The following is a 20,136-nucleotide window of genomic DNA, read 5'->3' as shown; positions in this document are numbered from 1 at the left end:
TCACAATAATTAAAACAAACACATTATTGAGCATTTTTAGATAAAATTTTGAAACAATCTTAGTTTGAAGACAAGATGTATATTAATAAGAATCTCCCTTAATATATAGGCTTGAAAATAATTAAAGAAAATAATGTATATCTTGATCGTCAATTTGCAAACAAAATGACATTATCAATGCTATGCCATCACATGACGTGCTGATTCCTTTCAGTTTTCGTTAGAGCATTCAATTGAAAATGGGCCCCTTCACACTTCCTTTTCTAACAATCTTTTTCATGATATAGTGACATTATAATTCTAAAAATTATATATTAAATAATAAGATGCCGAGGAACCAATATTAAAAAAATTAAAAAATTTAGTTAAAAGTAAAATACATAAATTACTCCTCTTATCTTCGATTTATTTTGAGATTGAAATCTCATATTTTTTTTTAATAAGATATCAAAGTCCTAAAGTTTAAATATATATTTAATTGGTCTGAGAAAATCTAATATGATAGTTTAATCAAACTAATTAGATTATATACTATTAATCTAATAAAGGTTAGAGATTTGAATTCACATCTCCACAAACTCCAACAAATTGAGTATATATATAATTTTTATTGTTTCATTATAAATGAATTATATATTTTTATCGGTTCAAAAGTTTCAATTTGATTTGTATTATTTATTTTAGGTAAATTACAAGTTTAGTTCATGAACTTTTAGATTTGTGTTTAGTAAATGCTTAAACTTTAAAAAAGTATCGAATATGTCCCTAAATTTTTAAATTTGTATCTATTAAGTAGTATGTGAACTTTGAATGTATCTAATAGTTTTTAAATCTTTTGGAGTGTTTGGCCCCCAACTTGCCTTGAGTAGAGTGAGCTAATATATCCCATTCAATGTTTGTGTCTCTGATTATAATAGTTGAAGCTCCCAAGTATTATAACACATAGTTACTACACTAAAATTATGTTTGAATAAATGATATGTGACCATTCATGTAAAGTTGTATTATTTCATGAATATACATGTCTTTTCGTAATTAAATAACTTGAAGAAGAAATGTGACCATTCGAACAGCATGAATAGTGTATAAATAGAGATGTCCACGAGGCGGGGCAGGGCTGGGATGCCATTCCCCATTCCCATCTCCGCTTCCCATTTCATTCTCCATCCCCGTAAAATTCTCCACAGGATCATGGCGGGGATTCCCGGTAGGGAATTTGTATTAATGTGAGCAAATTTTAATTAAATAATTAACTTTATCACTAAATTGTTTATTATGGATAGTTTTATATGACAATTTGAATTTAAAGATAAATCATCAAATTTTGGTCTAAAAAAGCTAATTGTTTTTAGTAGAAATAAATAAATATAAATCAAATTATTCACATATATAATATAAATTTAAACATATTCATTATCTTTCCCAATAAATAATCAAAATTTAAATTTAGATGTAATATTTATATAATAATAATGATAACATAACATTAGATAACTATACTAAATAAATATGTAAAGCTAATCGGGACGGGAACAAGAAATGGGACGGAGACGGGCCGGGCGAGGACGGGGAATCGTCCCCATCCCCGTTTAACTCACAGAGAATTTTTTTCCCACTCCCTCCCCTATTCCCCGCCTAATCGCCTCGTTCAGGGCGGGACCTATCCCGTGGGAAAATTGTACATCTCTATGTATAAATATGTCTTTTCTTTAAATTGCAGAACTTTTTCACAAGCATTTTCTCCAATAAATCATTGTTTAAGGAGAGATGTAAAATTCTCTTCGATATACAATGTTATATATATATATATATATATATATATATATATATATATATATATATATATATTTATGGTGATATTATTCTTGCAACAAATAATTTGAAAACCCTCATTGTCTTCCGTGTTTATTATTTCGTAATCATCATCTCTTCTCATTTATAACTCACACTAAATTAGTCAGTAATCCAGACACAAATAATTATAACCCACATAGTACAATAACCAACACTCAATACTCCAAACAACTAATTTATAAATTAAAGAGTAATTTAATCTTATATCAAATAGACTCGTAAAGTTTGAAATGGAGAGATCTAACAAAATTATAGACATGCCAAAATGAAAAGTAATTCAATGCTCAAAACATCTGTCTCTTTGAGATTTCTCTCATCTTACATTAAACATACCAGGAAATATTTGACCTAAAATCTAAGTTCCACGTGAAAATGGTAATTTAATTTTGGAAAAAATAATTTTGTATTTCTAGGTTGGAGGTCTAATTTATATTTGATTTTTAAGTTTCCAAATGTTACATATTTAGTTTTAATTTAATCTCTAGATTTTAAAATGTTGTAATTTTATTCTTGACATTTGAATCTTGTTTGAATTTGGTCCGTAGATTTTAAGATCTACATTTTTTACCTCAGTTTTTTACTAAATACTCATTTTCCGAGTTCAGTATTAATGTATGGTAATAAATTTAAAATGATTAAATGAATTATCATTAATTAAATATTATTATTTTTAAAATTAAATTTAAAATTTTACTTCATAATTATTTTAAATCAATTAATAGACATTGATGTGAATGTTTGAAAGTAATTATTTAATGAAAAATTGAGGTTAAAAATGTAAAATCCTGAAATGTAGAGATCAAATTCAAACAAAACTCGAATTTCAATAGTAAAATTGAATATTTTGAAATCTAGGAACTAAATTAGAATCAAATTCAAATTAAATGTATATCATTTTAAATTTGAGAACCAAACAGAAAGTAGATCTTAAACATAGGGACAAAAATGTATTTTTCCCTTAATTTTTAATTCAAATTCTAATAAGTCACGTGTTCGACACGTGAATGAGTCAACTAAAATATCTCCAATGTCTTCCCCCGAAGATCTAGTCGCTGTTGAGTCAGTGATACCATTTTAAAAATAAAATAAACAATTAACTAATTCTTATAGCAAATTTAGAAAGAAAAAAAAAATCAAAATCAAAATCTACATAAGATCCTTACAGAAAATAAACAGGTCCTTCTTCCGATGTGAAAAAGAATTTTCCTACGTTGTTTCATTTATATATATATATATTTTAAAAAAGCAAAAGAGATAGAGTGATGAAAATAAAAAAAATCCCAAACGTGAGTAACACGTGTCCGAAAAGCAGTGTCATTTGAGGTCATAAATGAGATCGATCACGCCCTAGATTCGCTCCCAATTTGATTTTACGTCAATCTTCTTCTTCGTTCTTCCTCACTGTTGAATGTTGATTGAGAATTTATATTACCAATTTTTTTAATCCAAGAAAAATGTCCTCAACTGGATCAATCAATTGCTGAAGCCGAACAAAGCTGCGGTTTCTGGTGATTTTGCGCACCGCCCGTTGATTATGATTTACGCCGGTGGAATCGCCGTCTTCTACTTTAATCATTGTTTCAAACTCCCACTCCAGGAGTAGCGTTGAGTTTCTAATCCTGATTCACGGATGGTTTTCTTCACTGTGGTTGGATTTAAGATTGTTCTTTCTCCTTGGTGCCCTTGATCTGTACATTTTTTTTTTTTGTTTAATAGGTTGATTCCTCTTATCCCTCTAACTGCATTTCAGTTTTTTTTTTTTTTTTCCTGGTTCGATTTCTTTGGATTTTCCCTTTCCTCCATCCCAGTCTACAAGTTAGTCACGTAGCAAATTTGCGGTGATTAGTTTTGGAAAATGTTCTTTTCGAGAATCTTTACTGGGAATGTCTGGGTTCTGTATTGTGAAATTATTCTTGAAATAGGGAATCTTGGTACTGTTTGAAAATGGATGAGCAAGGCTAATCAAATTGCAGAGTTTTTTTTTTTTTTTTTTTTTTTTTAGTTTTGTGGTCACTGATGACATATTTGTTGCCTTTATTTATTATATTTTAACAAGGAGAATTGGAATGATGCTCAGTTTGTTGGTTTCTTACTCAGCAGTCAGCAGGGAAGGATACGAAGTATCTGCTACCATATGTAATATCATATTCTCAAAATGGTTCTTTACCTATACTGCCAATTTAATGTTATATAATGACTTATTTATCTGCTCTTGATATCCGTTTGTTGGGTTTTGTTTTGAATTAATCTCCCTGTGCTTACTGCTTACTAGTTTGTTAATTTGAGTGGGGTGTGATTGAATTTCAACAGAGAGGATTGATATGCCACACGAATATGCCCTTCAAAAGCTTTTTTCGCGAGCTAAGGGAAATAAAAGATGGAATTAGAATCAAACCGAAACGAGGAGGAGAAAGGAGGAACTGGCGAAGTCGTACGAGGTCACATATTGCACCTGATGAAGTGCCTCCCCACCCTGAAGCAATTCAACAAGGGCAGTGGGCAAATTTGCCTCCTGAGTTGCTTTTGGACATAATACGAAGAGTTGAAGAGAGTGAAACCTCGTGGCCTGCTAGGACTGTTGTCCTTTTTTGTGCTTCAGTTTGCAAGTCATGGAGGAATATTACAAAGGAAATTGTTAAAACTCCTGAGCAGTGTGGGAGGCTTACGTTTCCCATTTCACTGAAACAGGTAGAGGGCTTACTTTCATTGTTCCCTTACTCTTACTAGAAGTTTGTGCTTCAACTTACACTTTTCCTGCCTTGCCATTGATGCTCTTTAAAAGCCGGGACCTCGAGACTCTCCAATTCAGTGCTATGTTAGAAGGCACAGAGCAACTTCAACTTATCTTCTATACTCCGGATTGGTGCCTTGTAGGTGACGTTCCCTGTTTCCTACTTGTACTCTTAATAGACCTTAATGATGCATGAGATTGTTCGTATATGGTATACCATGCCAAATCTGTTCAAAATTTTTCAACCTTAATTCTCTTATTGATATTTGAATATGATTAGTTTCCTGTAAATGCATCCTTCTGAGTTTTGAGGTACTAATGATGAAATACAAGCTAGCTAGGGGAAATTCTTGGATAAGCTTTAAGGGGGTGATTGGCTCAAGGAGTTGGAGTTGTGAATTCCACTCCATGTTTGGTCCAAGTAGTTCATGGCCACCACTTCACGACTAAAAAACATCAATTTTATGCTTCACTAACTCTTTACACAGTGGGTCGGAGGACTTTACAACTCCCCAGATTTCAGTACTTTGCTCCTTGCTCCAAACACGCCTAATAGTTTGGACTTCAGTTACTGATTTCCGATACTGACCAGTTTATTCTCCCAGGTTTTAGGGAAATGTATTTTGTTTTTGTAATGCATTAACGAACTATGATGATTTTACATGTGGTTTTCACTTAATTATAATCTCGTTGAATTGACAGCGGAGAATGAAGGTGATAAACTTTTATTAGCAGCCAAGAGAGTAAGAAGGGCTACAGGTACAGATTTTGTTATATCTTTGGTAGCTGATGATTTTTCTTGGGCCTGCAGTACCTATGTGGGTAAATTAAGGCAAGCGTTTACTTCTAGATCTACTATGATTGTTTATCCAATTACCTCTTATTGAAGTCTCAAAGTTTTCATTTGAAAAAATCTTGCAGGTCCAATTTTTTTGGCACAAGGTTCACCATGTATGATAGTCAACCACCAGTTCTCACTGCAGGACAACAGAACAATCAATCAAATCGTAGGTTTCATGCCAAGCAAGTCTCTCCAACAATGTCAGCTTGTAACTACAATATAGGGGCAATCTCTTATGAGCTTAATGTTCTACGAACTAGAGGACCCAGAAGAATGCGCTGTGTCATGCACTCTATCCCTGCATCTTGCATTCAACAAGGAGGAAATGCACCGACACCGACATCATTCTCGTCCTGTCTCAATGACCATCACCACCACCCACCCTTACCGGCTTCTAAAGGAAAGGAGCCAGACATAGATTTCAGTTCCACAAGCGTCACTGGGCCACCAGTTCAAGAATTGGGAGAATCTTTGGTTCTCAAGAACAAGGCTCCTAGATGGCATGAACAACTTCAATGTTGGTGCTTGAACTTCAGAGGGCGTGTGACAGTAGCTTCTGTAAAGAATTTCCAACTCGTGGCCAATGTCGATCCAGCCCTCGACGTGTCAGTTGAAGAACAAGAGAAGATAATATTGCAGTTTGGGAAAATTGGAAAGGACATCTTCACGATGGATTATCGCTACCCGCTCTCCGCTTTCCAAGCCTTTGCAATCTGCTTAAGCAGCTTTGACACCAAACCAGCCTGTGAATAGCAAATACATCCAATTCTCAGTGATTCAGAAAGTAAGAGTTCAGGTTTGTTTCTTACAAAATTTCGCTTCTTTACTTTGAAGCCCTTTTAACTGGAAGGGTAAGCATTGCACGGCCATTCCACGGTCCAGGTTATATGGGACTGAACTCGATGTACGTGTCTCTGACGTCTGTTGATCTGAGATTGTTTTATATTTTCACCATCTCCTTGTTAATGGAAACTTCATTTCTTCTTCTATATCAATCTATTTTGTTCCATAGCCATCCACGTAGGACAAGGAGTTGATTATTATAGATGGATTATAATAATTTGTGTTTGGGGTGTAGATTATTTTAGTTTGGATTATGATAGTATATTAGGGTTGGCAAAATCCCCCGAGGGGATCCGCTCCGATCGGGGCAAGGAATTCCCAGTTTGACCGGGGATGGGTTCAAACCGGGAAAAATTTTTGGGGCCTGTCCGGGGGCGGAGACCGACCCCGATTAATCCCCAACCCCCGATTTGGTATATTTATATTTTTATAAATATATATTTATAATATATAAAATAATTATTTATATTGTATAGTGTTGGATTGAAGTCTAATATTAAAAATCCAAAATCTAACTCTAAGCCCAAGAAGCTAAGCCCAAACTTAAAAGGCTTAAACAAAATCAAATTTTAATTAAAAAATGGGGCATCCCTGTGGGGAAACGGGAAATGGGGCCCGTGGGGATCCCGTTTCCCAGACGGGGAATGCAGGGATGGGGGACGCCCTCCGCCCTACCCTGGCCTCGTTGCCAATCCTGTAGTATGTATTTGATGTCTAAACTATTTTAGTTTGACAAAAAAATAGACACCATAGCAAAGAATAAAAAACTGATGAAGGTAAAATAGTAAATACTGTATCAAATGTGGATTTGAAAGTGTTGATTGCAATTAATTGTGGACTAGAAAATAGTATTTATTGTAGCAAAAGGTGGTTACTATAGTTTTATGATAGTCCTTACTCCAAACACGTCCCAAATTTTTAACATAATAGTTGTCCCTCTTAACATTATTTTCTCGAAGTTGATAGTATATCCATCATGTCAACTCTTTAGCATGATTGATCATTCCTTATATCTCACATGATTGATCATTGTTTAGTCAACTCTTTAGTTTGTTAACATTACAATTCAAATTTTGGATTGGAGAATTGAATCCATTAACCTTCAAGGAAAATATCTTAATTGTTAATCGACTGGCGATTTGTAATTATCTTTGTAATTTTCACTTTTTATAATTATAATGCATTAATATAAATTTACCTAATATATTGTAATTGGAACTCGTAAAATTCCTATAACAGGAGTAAGGAAGAAAGGTATATTACAAAGACCTGAGTTTATCCCTTGGTATTTGTTCATGGTTCTCTTCTCTTTAAATTTATCCATGTCAACTGTCAAAGACTTAAAATATGCATGTATGTATTTTTGGGATTAACATAAATAATCATTCCTTACAATATGGCTCTACAATATGACCCTACGTAGATTAGCAACGTTCGTTACGTGTAATACCTTCTCTACAGTTTATTTGATCTATTGAAATATTTGACAAATAAAAATGGATCAAGTTGAAATATTTTAAAGAATTAAAACATTCCTAGCCAATAATTTAATTGGGTAATTTTTTTAATAAAAAAACTCATCGTCCTATTAAGTGGTTTGACTTTTTTTTTATTTTTATTTTTATTATTATTATTATTTTTATTAATAGTTTGATAGGATTGTTTATTATCCGTCAAGTACAAGTTTAGCCCTTTAGGTTTCTCTCTTTTTCCTTAGGTAAGGTAGAGACATAGAGAGATTCGAAATTCCGACCTTAAAGTTACATGTCAATTATTGCAAATCTATATTTATATCTTATAAGTTTTTGACTTTTAAAATATATAATATTGTCAAATAGGTCATTGATTTATTCAATATTCTTTTAGATTTATTGGCTTATTAATACAAAATGAGAAATTCATGGTTTCGTCTGATATAATTTAATCTTATAAGCTATATTTAATTGATCAATTAATTTTAAAAATTTCAAACATAGTCTGGTTTGGTAACCGTTTGGTTTTTAGTTTTTAATTTTTAAAAATTAAGTCTACAAACACCCATACTGTTTCTTGTTTTACATCTACTTTCTATCCGTATTCTTAAAAACCAAACGAAAATTTGAAAACTAAAAAAATGTAGTTTTAAAATTTTTCATTTTATCTATAGATTTTGGTTAAAAAATCAACTCTCATATTTAAGAAAAATATAAATATTGATAAAAAAAAAGAAGAGAGAATATAGGTTTAATTTTAAAAAATCTAAATAAATAATTATCCAACGAGATTATAATTATATATAAACAGCAAGGGTTTGCTATACGTAAATTTAAATTTAAATTTAACCTTTATTATTATTATTATTATTTATTGAAAAGATTTTAGTAAAGATCCACCTCCGCCCATGCTTTGAAATTTATTCTGGGCCTTGTTTTTCTTCTGCTCGCTATGGGCGACCCATTTCTGGCCCTTTCTCTCTTAAACCCTATGACTCTGCTACTGCAAGAAGACGGAGGTTTATACCTCGGCACCGGACATCGAAAACCTTGAGCTTTCTTCCATGTTCTTACTTGATCAAGAAGACATCTCTTCTCTTACATTGGCATTAAAGCGGTTTCGTTGACAGTAGTTTATGTAACCCAAATTTTCAGAGCTTCAATTTTTCCTGAACTTATGGCTGTCTCTAGATTATCCGCCTGCGTAGCTATGGCTGCGGCTGCTGCGTCCTTGCCCACGATCGCCAACCGCGCCTACGCCGACTCTCCATTTCGCTTCTCGCCTTTCTCTTCTTCTCAAGCTTCTCAGGAGGATAAGTCTTCTGATGACAAATCAGACGCTAAACCCGCTGTTGAGGAGCCGAGTAAGTCTGGATTTGATGCTGAAGCATTGGAGAGAGGTGCTAAAGCTCTCCGGGAGATCAATAGTTCTCCTAATGCTAAACAGGTGTTGATTCGTTTTTTGTTTAATTTGTTTAATTTTCTTGTTTGTTTGTGGATGGTAATTGAAGAAGAATGGAAGAGGGATATTTGAGGTGCTGGAATTCAATTTGCTTCGAAGTTATTTACTATTAAGTATTACGGTTTCTTTGTTTTTGTATATAAGAACGGGACTGTTCAATGAAATTTTGAATTATCCAAGTTCATTGCTAACTGTGTTCTTTCTGGGTTAGGTTTTTGAGCTGATGAAAAAGCAGGAACAAGCGCGTCTTGCTGAGTTGGCCGCTGAAAAGGCCCATTACGAAGTCATTCAATCTCAAGCTGATATAGTAAGGTTTTTGTCTGTGTTATTACAATATAATGCTTCTAGAATTGTTTAGCGTTTCATCCTGGCATAAGGAAATGTGGGTTGCTCTTTTGATTTTATTTTCTACATTCTCTGAATGTATTATTGGTTGACAAGTTAGCCCCTGGTGTCTAGTCTGTATGTTTTACATGGTCGATATATATTTTTTTCCTCCTGTATGGGGCTTAACTCTAGCTTTCATTCGAATCGCAGGAGAGACAAAGGAAATTGGCTGAAGAACAAAGAAATCTTATCCAACAGCAAGCACAGGCAAAGGCACAGATACTGCGCTATGAAGATGAGTTGGCCAGAAAAAGAATGCAGGTGGCTTGGTTATAGTTTTGTTCTCCGGATTTGCCTTGAAAAATGCATGTTAGTTAAGAATGGAAGAGTTTGGTCGCGCATGTTAGCATTTTGCTTTTGTTATTGATATCTTATTATTTTTTGTAGACTGATCACGAAGCACAAAGGCGACATAATGTTGAGTTAGTTGGAATGCAAGAACAATCATCTATAAGAAAAGAACAAGCAAGACAAGTAACTGAGGAGCAGATACAGGCACAACAACGGCAGACCGAGAAAGAGAGAGCTGAAATTGAGCGGGAAACCATACGAGTGAAGGCTATGGCAGAGGCTGAGGGTCGTGCACATGAAGCAAAGCTGACTGAAGATCATAATCGCAGAATGCTGATGGAACGAATTAGTGGCGAGAAAGAAAAATGGCTCGCTGCAATTAACACGACATTTAGTCATATTGAAGGTACGGTTTAATTTTAATTGATAAGCAGGTGATGGGTTCATCCCATGGCATTGGAGTGATAATTTCATTATACTGATTAGGTTATTTTGTTCTGAATTAGAAGAGGACGTGCGAGGCTCCTTTTGGCAGGGATCTGAATGTTTATTTCCAATTTCTACATTCTAGTTTAGGATCCGTTTTCCAGATAGATAGGATTTATATCCATGTATCTCAAAGTTTACGTATTTGGGGCATTAAGAAACTTCGGAATGCACAATAGCAAGTAACAGATTAGCATTTTGGGTGGGTGGGTGGGGGGGGCAGTTTGGTCTCATATTTGGATCTGGTTTACATACAAGATACCTTATATATTTACTTCTGATTGAATTGTACAGGGGGTGTTAGGATTTTACTGACTGATCGCAATAAGTTGGTTTTGGCTGTTGGTGGAGCTACTGCGTTAGCTGCGGGAGTTTACACTACCAGGTGATACTTTCATGAACTCATTACACATTATACCTCGTAGTTAGGTAAATCTAAGAATACTTGCATTTAATTTAATCTTTAGGTTCAGAAATCTTCACTTAATATTGACTTGAAAAACTTTCTACATCCCTTCTTTCACTAGAGGGAGGTGTGAAAGTGAAAAAGTCAACCCGGTCCTGCAAGATTGGAACCATTTACACATGATCCTCATACAAATCTGTTACTTTTACTCTTTAGTTTACCTCACGAATTTTTAGCTTAATCTTCTATCTGATCATTCTCCCTCTTTTCCAACCTGGTTTACAGGGAAGGTGCTAGAGTTATCTGGGGTTATGTTAATAGGTTATTGGGGCAGCCGTCACTCATTAGAGAATCCTCTGTTGCAAGATTTCCAGGTTCCAAGATAATACCCTGGGTAAAGAACAAAGCTGTTGCATTTTCTACAGGAGCTGGGGCTGCAGCCCTCGCTGAAAATAAAAATAATCTTGGGAATATTGTCCTCCATCCTTTACTAAAAAGGAGGATTGAACAACTTGCTAGAGCTACTGCAAACACCAAAGCTCATGAGGCACCCTTCCGTAATATGCTATTTTATGGACCTCCTGGGACCGGTAAAACTATGGTTGCAAAAGAGATTGCTCGAAAATCAGTAAGATTAACCAGCACCTTGATTTGCTTCCCTTTTTTTTAGGCATTGATTTTCTTTCATGTTCTATGAATGGAAATTTTGATTGGTTTTGTCAACCTATTACAGATATTGACTGGATGGAATATGTTTCTCCTAGATAGTTTTAGAGTCATGATATGATATCATTAGGCCAGCAGCTTTAGTTCAAACACTCTTACCGCCATGAAATGATAGGGATAAGTTGGTTCAACGTTACTATCATGTTGACATCTCCGATACCTTTTGTTTCCACAGGGTTTGGATTATGCCATGATGACTGGAGGAGATGTTGCACCTTTGGGCCCACAAGCTGTTACAAAAATACACCAAATATTTGACTGGGCTAAAAATTCAAGGAAAGGCTTACTGCTTTTCATCGACGAGGCAGATGCTTTTCTCTGCGAGTAAGTCCCCCACGTCTGTCCCCCTAACAAAAAGGAAAAAGCAGCATGTAAAAAGTTATCCTGTTATTCTGTTAAGCTCTTCTTTTGAGATTTACTTACCAAATTTTTTTAATGTTGAATTAGCATGAAAGTAGTACATTTTTAGCTGAAATATCAGGGTATGCCTTTGATAGCATAATATTTACGAAGGAATCATCTTCAAGTGACCATTTTATTAATGCAGGCGCAATAGTACACGGATGAGTGAAGCTCAGCGAAGTGCTCTAAATGCATTGCTGTTCCGAACTGGTGATCAGTCAAGAGACATAGTTCTTGTACTTGCAACAAACAGACCAGGCGATCTCGACAGTGCCGTGACCGACCGAATGGATGAAGTAATTGAGTTCCCACTGCCTGGTGAGGAAGAGCGCTTCAAACTACTTAAGCTGTATCTAAACAAGTACCTAAGCAATCAAAATAAGGCCACATCCCAACAACTGTTTTCCTTCAAGAAAAGCCCCCAACAAATAATCATAAGAGACATAACTGATGACGTGCTCCAAGAAGCAGCCCAAAAAACTGAAGGATTCTCCGGTCGTGAGATTGCAAAGCTGATGGCCAGCGTTCAAGCAGCTGTCTATGGTCGGCCAGACTGTGTTTTGGACTCCACATTGTTAACAGAAATTGTTGATTATAAGGTAACGGAGCATCACCAAAGATTAAAGCTTGCTGCTGAAGGTGGTCACCCAGCTTAGCTGAGGAATTTGTTTTTTGTAATATCGCTTTGAGGGAAGAGATGTAGTTTTGTGTTGAGTCTTCATAGAGCCAACCTTTTACCTTATTTTTAACCCATTATTTTCCTTGCATACAAACTCTACAAAAATTCTGTAGTTGAAATATTCATTCACTTTACCCTCAGTTCATGGGTTAAAGACACAAAATTAGGAATCTGGGTCAATGGGCTTCCAGGCCCAAGGCCCATTGAAGTTTGATTCGATTTACAATTGTTCTTCGACAATAAAGATTCTTAATTTATCCATAGAATCATCGAAGCTACCAGATAAATAACATCATAGATCCTTACATACCATATTTTTCACTCTCACTTTTTCCCACCTTTTGTTTTAACTCAAACACTTAACACTAATTTAATTACATCTTTTTAACCTCTCATAGGGAAGAAAATAAAATTTTCACCCTAAATTCAGAATAAAGGACAATAAAATCTTACATATCGTCGAACAAATCGTCGACGGTTGGCCGTTCCGATCACCTGAGCTGTTTCACCTTTTTAAAAAAGTTGGGTAATGGACCACCACCGTAGTTGCTATCGTGGAGCAACTATAGCTGTGACGGTGGAGGGAGGGGAGGTTGATGACGTGTACTGCCACACGTGTCAATCACGTGGCCCAGTCCCCGCCTTCCATGGTTTCAAATATTTGCCACGTTTTTTCCTCAGTTTGAAACTGCCTCTCACTTTTTTCCTCTCACTTTCGGAACAGAAAATGCAAACGCTGAAACGCGGATGACGGGATACGGTTAGCGCTTTAAAATCCTCCGCGATTATCGTTTTTACTTCGTGAGATTTTTTCTACCAGAAATACTAGTTCCGATTATGCGCGCCGTCGTCATGAGCGGTGGCGGAACGGCGAGAGAAGAGCCATCGCTGTTGCAGACGTTAAACGAACAGGAACATTGCCGTTGCGGAGGCAGAAACATGCAGTCGACGGCCATGCACGATCGTTTTCACAGAGAAACGTGTGAATTTTTCTCTAATCAAGCTTCTCACGAAATTCTTCGTCTATTCTCGAAAATTTCCTTAGGTACTTCTTGTATAAAGCTAAACGCATTATAAGTTATCTATAGATTGGAAGCTTTGTGTATATTTCGTGGTGCTTGAATTCTCGACCCTTTTTTGCTCGAAAAGGAAAAAAAATGCGCTCTTCTTTTTGTGCATGTGGCTTAAAGAAGATCAATATTAATTAAGCAATAGATTTTAGCGCAAAATCATACCTGATCTATGGAAATTACTTGGTCATTCTTCTTATAAATTCTTCAATCTTTGTATTGCTCGAGGCTTCTATCCATGCATATCAGGAATTATTTTATTTCATTTTAACAAACAAAATAGGCCGCATTAGTTACTAATTACGAAGTGATATTTTAGAATTTAGGCATAATTAGGGTTTAAGACTTTGGGGGGGTTCTCGATTTGGGCATTCATTTTCTCACTCTCATAATTGTTCTTGTTTACGTTACTTTGAAAGTAGTTATTTGTTTTATTGAGAAAGATTTGAAAGTGGTTATTACTTCTTCAATCAATAAATTTTTTTAGATTAGTTGTGGAAGTAATGATTAACGATTTGATCGATTTTTGCTGTGGAAAAAGTTTATGCTCCTAAACTATTACAGAATATGGAAATTTCTTTTAGTGAGTAGTTATTTATTTATTTATTATTATTTTTTAGCTGCCCGTTGGGATATTTATCTTTTTACTTTTGTCGCCTTCCGATGGATTCGAAAGCAGAATGGAGAGGGTGCATTAAACGGTGGCGGTGGATAAAGCTGAGGTTTCTGCCACCGCAGCTCGAAAAAGTTGAATGGCTGCCGCTGTCGCTGCTGGTGTGAACTTCTTTTGAAAAGACCTCAAAATTCAAAGAAGTAAAGAAGTACTCTCAAAAAGGTCAGAATGACTTCTAATAAAGCTGAAGATGCATTATGGTTGCCTGACAGAATGTCGTGCAGCATGGTAAAGTTGAAGCATCTTCCATTTTTTGAACCCAAACCCCAAATTTCTCAAACTCTCCAGCTCGTTTTCGTTCTTATCATTATGATAATAGTATTGAAAAATAGTCATCCCGGCCAAAATATTCAACTGGCTTGAGATCTTAGAGATGACAGATTACGAGCGGGAATTTGAATGGAAAATAGATGGGGGAGACATTTTGTTAAGCCAACTTGGAGAATATAAGACGCTGTGAAGACCTTGGGTTTATGGTGATTTTCAGGTTCTAGATGTATATGCTGACTTTATGCTTCAAGTAAGCTTTCTTTCCCATTATTATTTGTATATGTTTAGTTTAAAACATTGAATCGGATTAAATGGATAAGTCTGATCAGGGAGATGAACTAGGTAACAAATGGGATTATTACCTCATTTGGAAATTTCCACATCTTTCACTTTGGTCGGGAAGACTAACGATTTAAATAGTCTGGAAAAAACAATAGTGAGGGTTTAGAAGTTTTATGAAATGTTGGTTATCTTGGGATTATGAAACTCTTCTTTGTCCTCATTAATATAGCTTGGAGAACATTGCTCTTCGTTTTTGTAGTGAAACTGTAATGGGACCAACGCCGTAGAAGGAAGATATTCAAAAGCCAGTCGTTTCCATATCACTTTAAGAGTAAAATTCATTGATGTAATTAGAAAGAAGGTACTAATTCTGCCCTTCAATTCCCGATGAATTCGTTATAGGATTAAATTTTTGTCAATGCTATTATAATTATTATTTTTTTTCCCCCGAGTTCAACAATATGTGATATATATGGATTGGGGGTTGGGGTTTTTTAACATTTTATCAAGATTATATGCCTCTTGGATTGAGTTATTACTGTTCGTATTATGAAATAATTAATGCTATCCGTTTGAATGATACTTTACGTAAAAGACACTGATTGCAGAACATACCGCGTATAAGACATGTGAGGGCGCTGTAGCGATTTATTGCATTAAACATCAAGGACAGAAGAACATATCTTTTTCCACAATTTTCCACCAAAATATATTCTTGCATTCAGAACTGGACAAAAATTTAAGAGCTTCTTTCTTATCAAATTTAACTGTCTACACTCCTACTTTGCCCACCTGTCTGGGCTCACCTATTAACTCCAATCAGAAATTTCACAGACGACCTCTCTCTCTCTCACAGACCTAACGTACCATTTCAGATAAATCCAATTCCCAAAGCTCCGTAATGATATCGGCCTGAACTTTGTTACTACTCTCCATTTTAATCAATCGAGTGCATATGTTAAGGAAAATACTTGGAGCAACATCTATCTATCTTTGAACATTCCATTGAACTTGCCACATGGCAAATTCTTCCTACTTTTACTTTGAAATATTTTAATAAATTTTTTTATGTACATAGTGAAAGTGGGATGCAAGACAGACTTGCTTCATATGTTAAAAGTTTGAAAAGTTGAAGTTTATGTAATTTGTGTAATTTGGTTTATAGGGTTATAATTTGTTGAAGTTATAGCTATGAAGGAACAAATTTAGTCCTGAACAAAACAAATTTAGATATTGAACATATTTGATTTCTAAAATTTCGTTATAGGAATCCATAATTCAAAGGCTAGATATACCACCACCCCCCGACTAAGTTTCTGAAAATTTGAATCATAACTCCAGGATTGAAATGTCATATTCGTCCTTTTTTCCACCAGTTTCAGGAGTCTGACCGGAGCTACGTTTTATCTGGTATTATATGAGTTGGACACACTTTGATAGTGCTTCTTGGACTGCAGGTTCGAGAGGGTTTTTCATTTCTCCACCGCCATTTCTTTCAGGGTTAAGTAAAACCATTGAAAATTCTAGATGATGGGAAAAAAAAACAAAGAAACAAAAAGAACACACACACGCAAAAGACCGTACGAGAGAATTGTAATATTGTGATAGCTGTGAATCTAACAATCTCTACCCCACTACTTCTCCTGTAACAGTTGGGTTGGCTTTGATTTGGGGAGTGAAACTTACTTCAAGGTTGCTTTTGATCATAATATTAATGCTTAAATCATTCGAGTTCTAGAAGTGGAAGTAACATGACATTGAGATGTTCATTCAAGAACCGAATATTACCTTTCTCACTTTTCAATGCCTAATTAAGGACTTACTCTAATTGCTGGATAAAATCTATGTTCTTAGAACTTAGTCAATCATGGATACATATATTATTTTTCACGAAATGGGTTTGAAGGTAAAACTTGTAGTACATTCTTACATTTGTTTCTTCTTCATGGCTTGTTTGTTGTTATGCATCCAAACCTTGAAAACTTGTCTCCTTACCCCCACCTCAGCACAGAACTGTTGCACTTCCAGTTCATCATGTTTCTGAATTTTCCACCCCAATTTTTCAGCAAATTCTACCATCTTGTCCTTCTGTCCCTGAGTGAACTTTGTCCTAAATCGTTTCTTTATTAGTTGTGTCTGCTGACCGAAGAGGTCCCGGGCTCCATTATTAGATGGGTGATACATGTTCAGATCCTCACTCGAAGATTCATCCAGAGCTCCATTGCTTCCTCCTCCAAATGCCATCATCATCGAAGAAATTGGAACTGCCGGCAATTGATGGTGACGGGGCACTGAAACAACTGGTGTCCTATCAGTGCGATGGCCATTGTTTCTGACAGGGTTGGAGATGAAGAAACCGCTGGGTAAAGCATGCTGCAAGGGCACCTCTTCTTTCATCTCTTTCCGGTGAAAGTTCCGATGGCATTCACAGGCTGCGCATTTCAAAGCCTCAGGCGTTCCATCTTCTCCATTTGGCATGAACTCGCCACAGCCATCGAGAACATGGCCTCCGGTACTTGCTGCGTGGTTCTTCAAACATTCTCGGTATCGAATTACCGATGAAGGAATACCGTTGTCCGTTGCACTTGGAAATGGTGGTGTTCTTGAGATCAATCTACCGCTGGCAATCGGCGGTGGAGTAACAGCAGATGGTGGTGAGGCAGAAATGGAGGGCTGGATTGGAGGATCTGGGGTTGCTTCATGTTGGTCTCTTGTGTGTTGTTTGTGTATATGATGAAGATTCAGTGTGTGATGATGAGAGAAATGGAGTTGGGGTACTGTGTGATCTCTTCTTCTATCAGCAGCTGTTGTTAGAAATGGACGATCAGAATTAGGCTGTTTGGTTGAAGATTCCCTATTTGATGATGGATTATTATAGCACAAAGGGGACTTAGGAGTTCCTATTTCCTCCTCTTCACCTCTCATCTCCATAATATCTGATCTACCCCAAAAGGTAATCAATCTTAGCTTTATTACTTTTCGGTTACCAGTAACTAAACCTTGATCACCACATCATTACCTTGGACATTCATTTGGATCTTCCACAAATTAACAACCCTAACCTCTCCTTTGATCATGATCTTCTTAATTAGCTACTAGTAGCATAGCTAATTAAACTCCCAGATTCGTTTACTAATTTCTGGTGTTTTCTTGCATCCTTCATCACTCCCGAAAGTGCTACGAACTGTTGGGAAACAGGAAATAAATGGATTAATGGGGACGGAAAGACAAAAAGAAGATAAATTTTCAACATCTGTGACGGCATAAATCTTTGAATTTCAAATAGAGAGAGAGAGAGAAAGGGAGAAAGAGATAGATGAGAGAGGGACCTACCAGCTTCTGCAATCAAAATCTTACCTTGATTAATTGTGAGAGTGGAATATTGAAGAAATATGCAGTAAGATGTAGCAGCAGCAAAAGCAGCAATAGGAAAGAAAGAAGGAAATAACGAAAGAAAGGGTTTAGGAGAAGATGGAAAACAAAAAAAGAAAAAAAAAGGGTTTGTTGTGTTTCCTAACAGCCACCCAAAGCCAAGATCGGAAGGCGCAGGTGTGAGTTTTTGGAGAATAAAAGTGATGGCTTAGTCAAACAGAACAACCGACAAGGTCATGTTAGTCATCTCCCATAGCCTGCAGCTTTGGTCCTGTTTCTAATAATTGCCTTTCTGGGCACTTTCTGAAAACCCTAAACCACTCCCTAATAAATGTGTTCAAATATGCAAGACAGCAAGAAAGCGCAGGATTAGAGACAAAAACCAACTACAAAAAAACAACTTGGTTCTCTCACTACACAAGACAACACATTCAACTTGGCTGCTGAATTTTCCTGCACTTGATCTTCAAAACTCTCCCTAACATCAAATTACCTCAAAATAAAGGATTAGCCAAAAACAAAAAACAAAATAACCCAGAGAGAGAGAGTTTTTGTAAGAGGTTAAAGTGAAGAGAAGGGTGGCCCACATATGTCTGTAGTGTCAGATTCTCTCTCTTTCTCCATCAAGGCTGGCTGTGGCTGTCTTTATGTTTCTGCAACTCCACTCATCCCCTAAACAGAAGACTTTGCTACGTCTCCACTCTTTACCATTTATATCAAACGCTAACTTTTGGGTCATTTGGTGGGATATCAAACACTGCACGCCAATTTGTACGACACACACATACACATATACACACTTGGTTTTTACCCATTTACTCTCTCTCTCTCTCTCTCTCTCTCTCTCTCTCTCTCTCTCTCTCTCTTCATTATATAGCTTTATTTGGTCCACCCCACTTTCTCTCCATGCCTAAATTTTAGGTCTATCTTCTTATTTTTACTCTTTACCATTACTTACTCTGAATTTGACCATATCTTAACATTTTCAATCCCTCACTGATTTCTTTGTACTACCTACTGCAGTTTTGCTTTTGTTTCTGTTCTAGCGTCAACTCTAAACAGTTTTGTGCTCCGCCTTTCTTGGGAAATTTCTCTGGTGACTGGTAAATTATTATAATGAGGGATGCAGGAGTTGCTTGGGTTGGGTACATTGTTTCTACATTACAAAGTTTCTAATTTGGTCGAATGGCTTATTCAAGAATATTATTTCATGACTTAGAAATGTTGATTATGGACCGTATATTGCATTATTACTGTTTACAGGTTTGTGTCTTACATTTCAAGAAAGGCTTCTCTATTATTCTGAAAAATTCAATTCAACGCAAGAAAAGAACAAGAAAATTATTTTGTAGCAATTATGTGGACTTGCTTTCGTTGGATTTTAGTTTGGAAGTAGAAAGAAGAAATTGTTTCCATATTCAATTTTTAAATAGGTAGCAGCTCTATAAGATGTATAGTTATAAGATGTTTCAGTTACTGCCATATTGAATTAGTTTTAACTTTAATGTTTTAATTTTGTTAAATTAAACTTTAAACTAATTTGAATAAATGTTAGTTTAAATGTAAAATTTATGGGACATTTGCAATTGGTTATCATGGTCTCTATTTATTATAGTTGGTGGATTGTAATAGTCAATTGAGTTATAAGTTAATATAACACAGTAACAAAAAAGAAAATAAGGATGTGATCAATAGTAAATATTGTAACAACAGGGTTTTGAAATAATATTTAATATACTTAATTGTAGGTCATAAATAGTTGTACACGTCCCTTTTATATTTGGTGTCTCAAACTTGAAATGATGTATAATAACTCACTTCATCAACTTCTAGTTTAGTTGGTAGATCTAATCAATTCACTTTACAATATTTTTCCATCTTTATAATAT

General features: G+C 35.5%; 3 protein-coding genes and 1 long non-coding RNA gene across 13 annotated transcripts; 3 read left to right on the top strand and 1 right to left on the bottom strand.

Moving 5' to 3' along the window:
- Positions 1-2,989: 2,989 nt before the first annotated feature.
- TLP2 (tubby like protein 2) lies at positions 2,990-6,421 on the top strand. 7 transcript variants are annotated; one of them, XM_039025633.2, is made up of 6 exons: positions 2,990-3,570; positions 3,955-3,990; positions 4,165-4,542; positions 4,637-4,724; positions 5,288-5,417; positions 5,507-6,421. In XM_039025633.2, exons 3-6 carry the CDS (start codon positions 4,189-4,191, stop codon positions 6,177-6,179), a joined length of 1,245 nt encoding a protein of 414 aa, XP_038881561.1. In that variant the 5' UTR covers positions 2,990-3,570; positions 3,955-3,990; positions 4,165-4,188; the 3' UTR covers positions 6,180-6,421. The 7 variants fall into 7 exon arrangements, with proteins under 7 accessions (XP_038881561.1, XP_038881562.1, XP_038881560.1 ...); XM_039025632.2 differs by having other exon boundaries at positions 3,054-3,570; positions 3,952-3,990; XM_090311629.1 differs by having other exon boundaries at positions 3,216-3,458.
- A 2,224-nt stretch (positions 6,422-8,645) lies between these two features.
- On the top strand, positions 8,646-12,846 carry LOC120074716 (AAA-type ATPase family protein). The gene is made up of 8 exons (XM_039027937.2): positions 8,646-9,188; positions 9,415-9,510; positions 9,741-9,851; positions 9,978-10,287; positions 10,662-10,752; positions 11,059-11,401; positions 11,675-11,823; positions 12,047-12,846. Exons 1-8 carry the CDS (start codon positions 8,919-8,921, stop codon positions 12,555-12,557), a joined length of 1,881 nt encoding a protein of 626 aa, XP_038883865.1. The 5' UTR covers positions 8,646-8,918; the 3' UTR covers positions 12,558-12,846.
- Positions 12,847-14,702: 1,856 nt separating this feature from the next.
- On the top strand, positions 14,703-19,487 carry LOC120073741 (uncharacterized). Of its 3 annotated transcripts, none has more exons than XR_016528287.1 (3): positions 14,703-14,843; positions 15,135-15,236; positions 19,271-19,487. It is a non-coding gene; the product is annotated as an uncharacterized LOC120073741 (long non-coding RNA). The 3 variants fall into 3 exon arrangements; XR_016528286.1 differs by lacking the exon at positions 19,271-19,487 and adding an exon at positions 16,252-16,389; XR_005480786.2 differs by lacking the exon at positions 19,271-19,487 and having other exon boundaries at positions 15,135-15,320.
- On the bottom strand, positions 16,641-18,874 carry HB24 (homeobox protein 24). 2 transcript variants are annotated; one of them, XM_039026559.2, is made up of 2 exons: positions 18,233-18,874; positions 16,641-18,059 (listed from the first exon to the last, which is right to left on the bottom strand). In XM_039026559.2, exon 2 carries the CDS (start codon positions 17,804-17,806, stop codon positions 16,802-16,804), a length of 1,005 nt encoding a protein of 334 aa, XP_038882487.1. In that variant the 5' UTR covers positions 17,807-18,059; positions 18,233-18,874; the 3' UTR covers positions 16,641-16,801. The 2 variants fall into 2 exon arrangements, with proteins under 2 accessions (XP_038882487.1, XP_038882489.1); XM_039026561.2 differs by having other exon boundaries at positions 18,209-18,773.
- Positions 19,488-20,136: the final 649 nt, after the last annotated feature.

Source organism: Benincasa hispida, chromosome 3, assembly GCF_027475165.1.
Source record: "Benincasa hispida cultivar pf3 chromosome 3, pf3_genome.v1.1, whole genome shotgun sequence".
NCBI lineage: Eukaryota > Viridiplantae > Streptophyta > Magnoliopsida > Cucurbitales > Cucurbitaceae > Benincasa > Benincasa hispida.
This window is presented reverse-complemented; position numbering and strand designations above follow the sequence as displayed.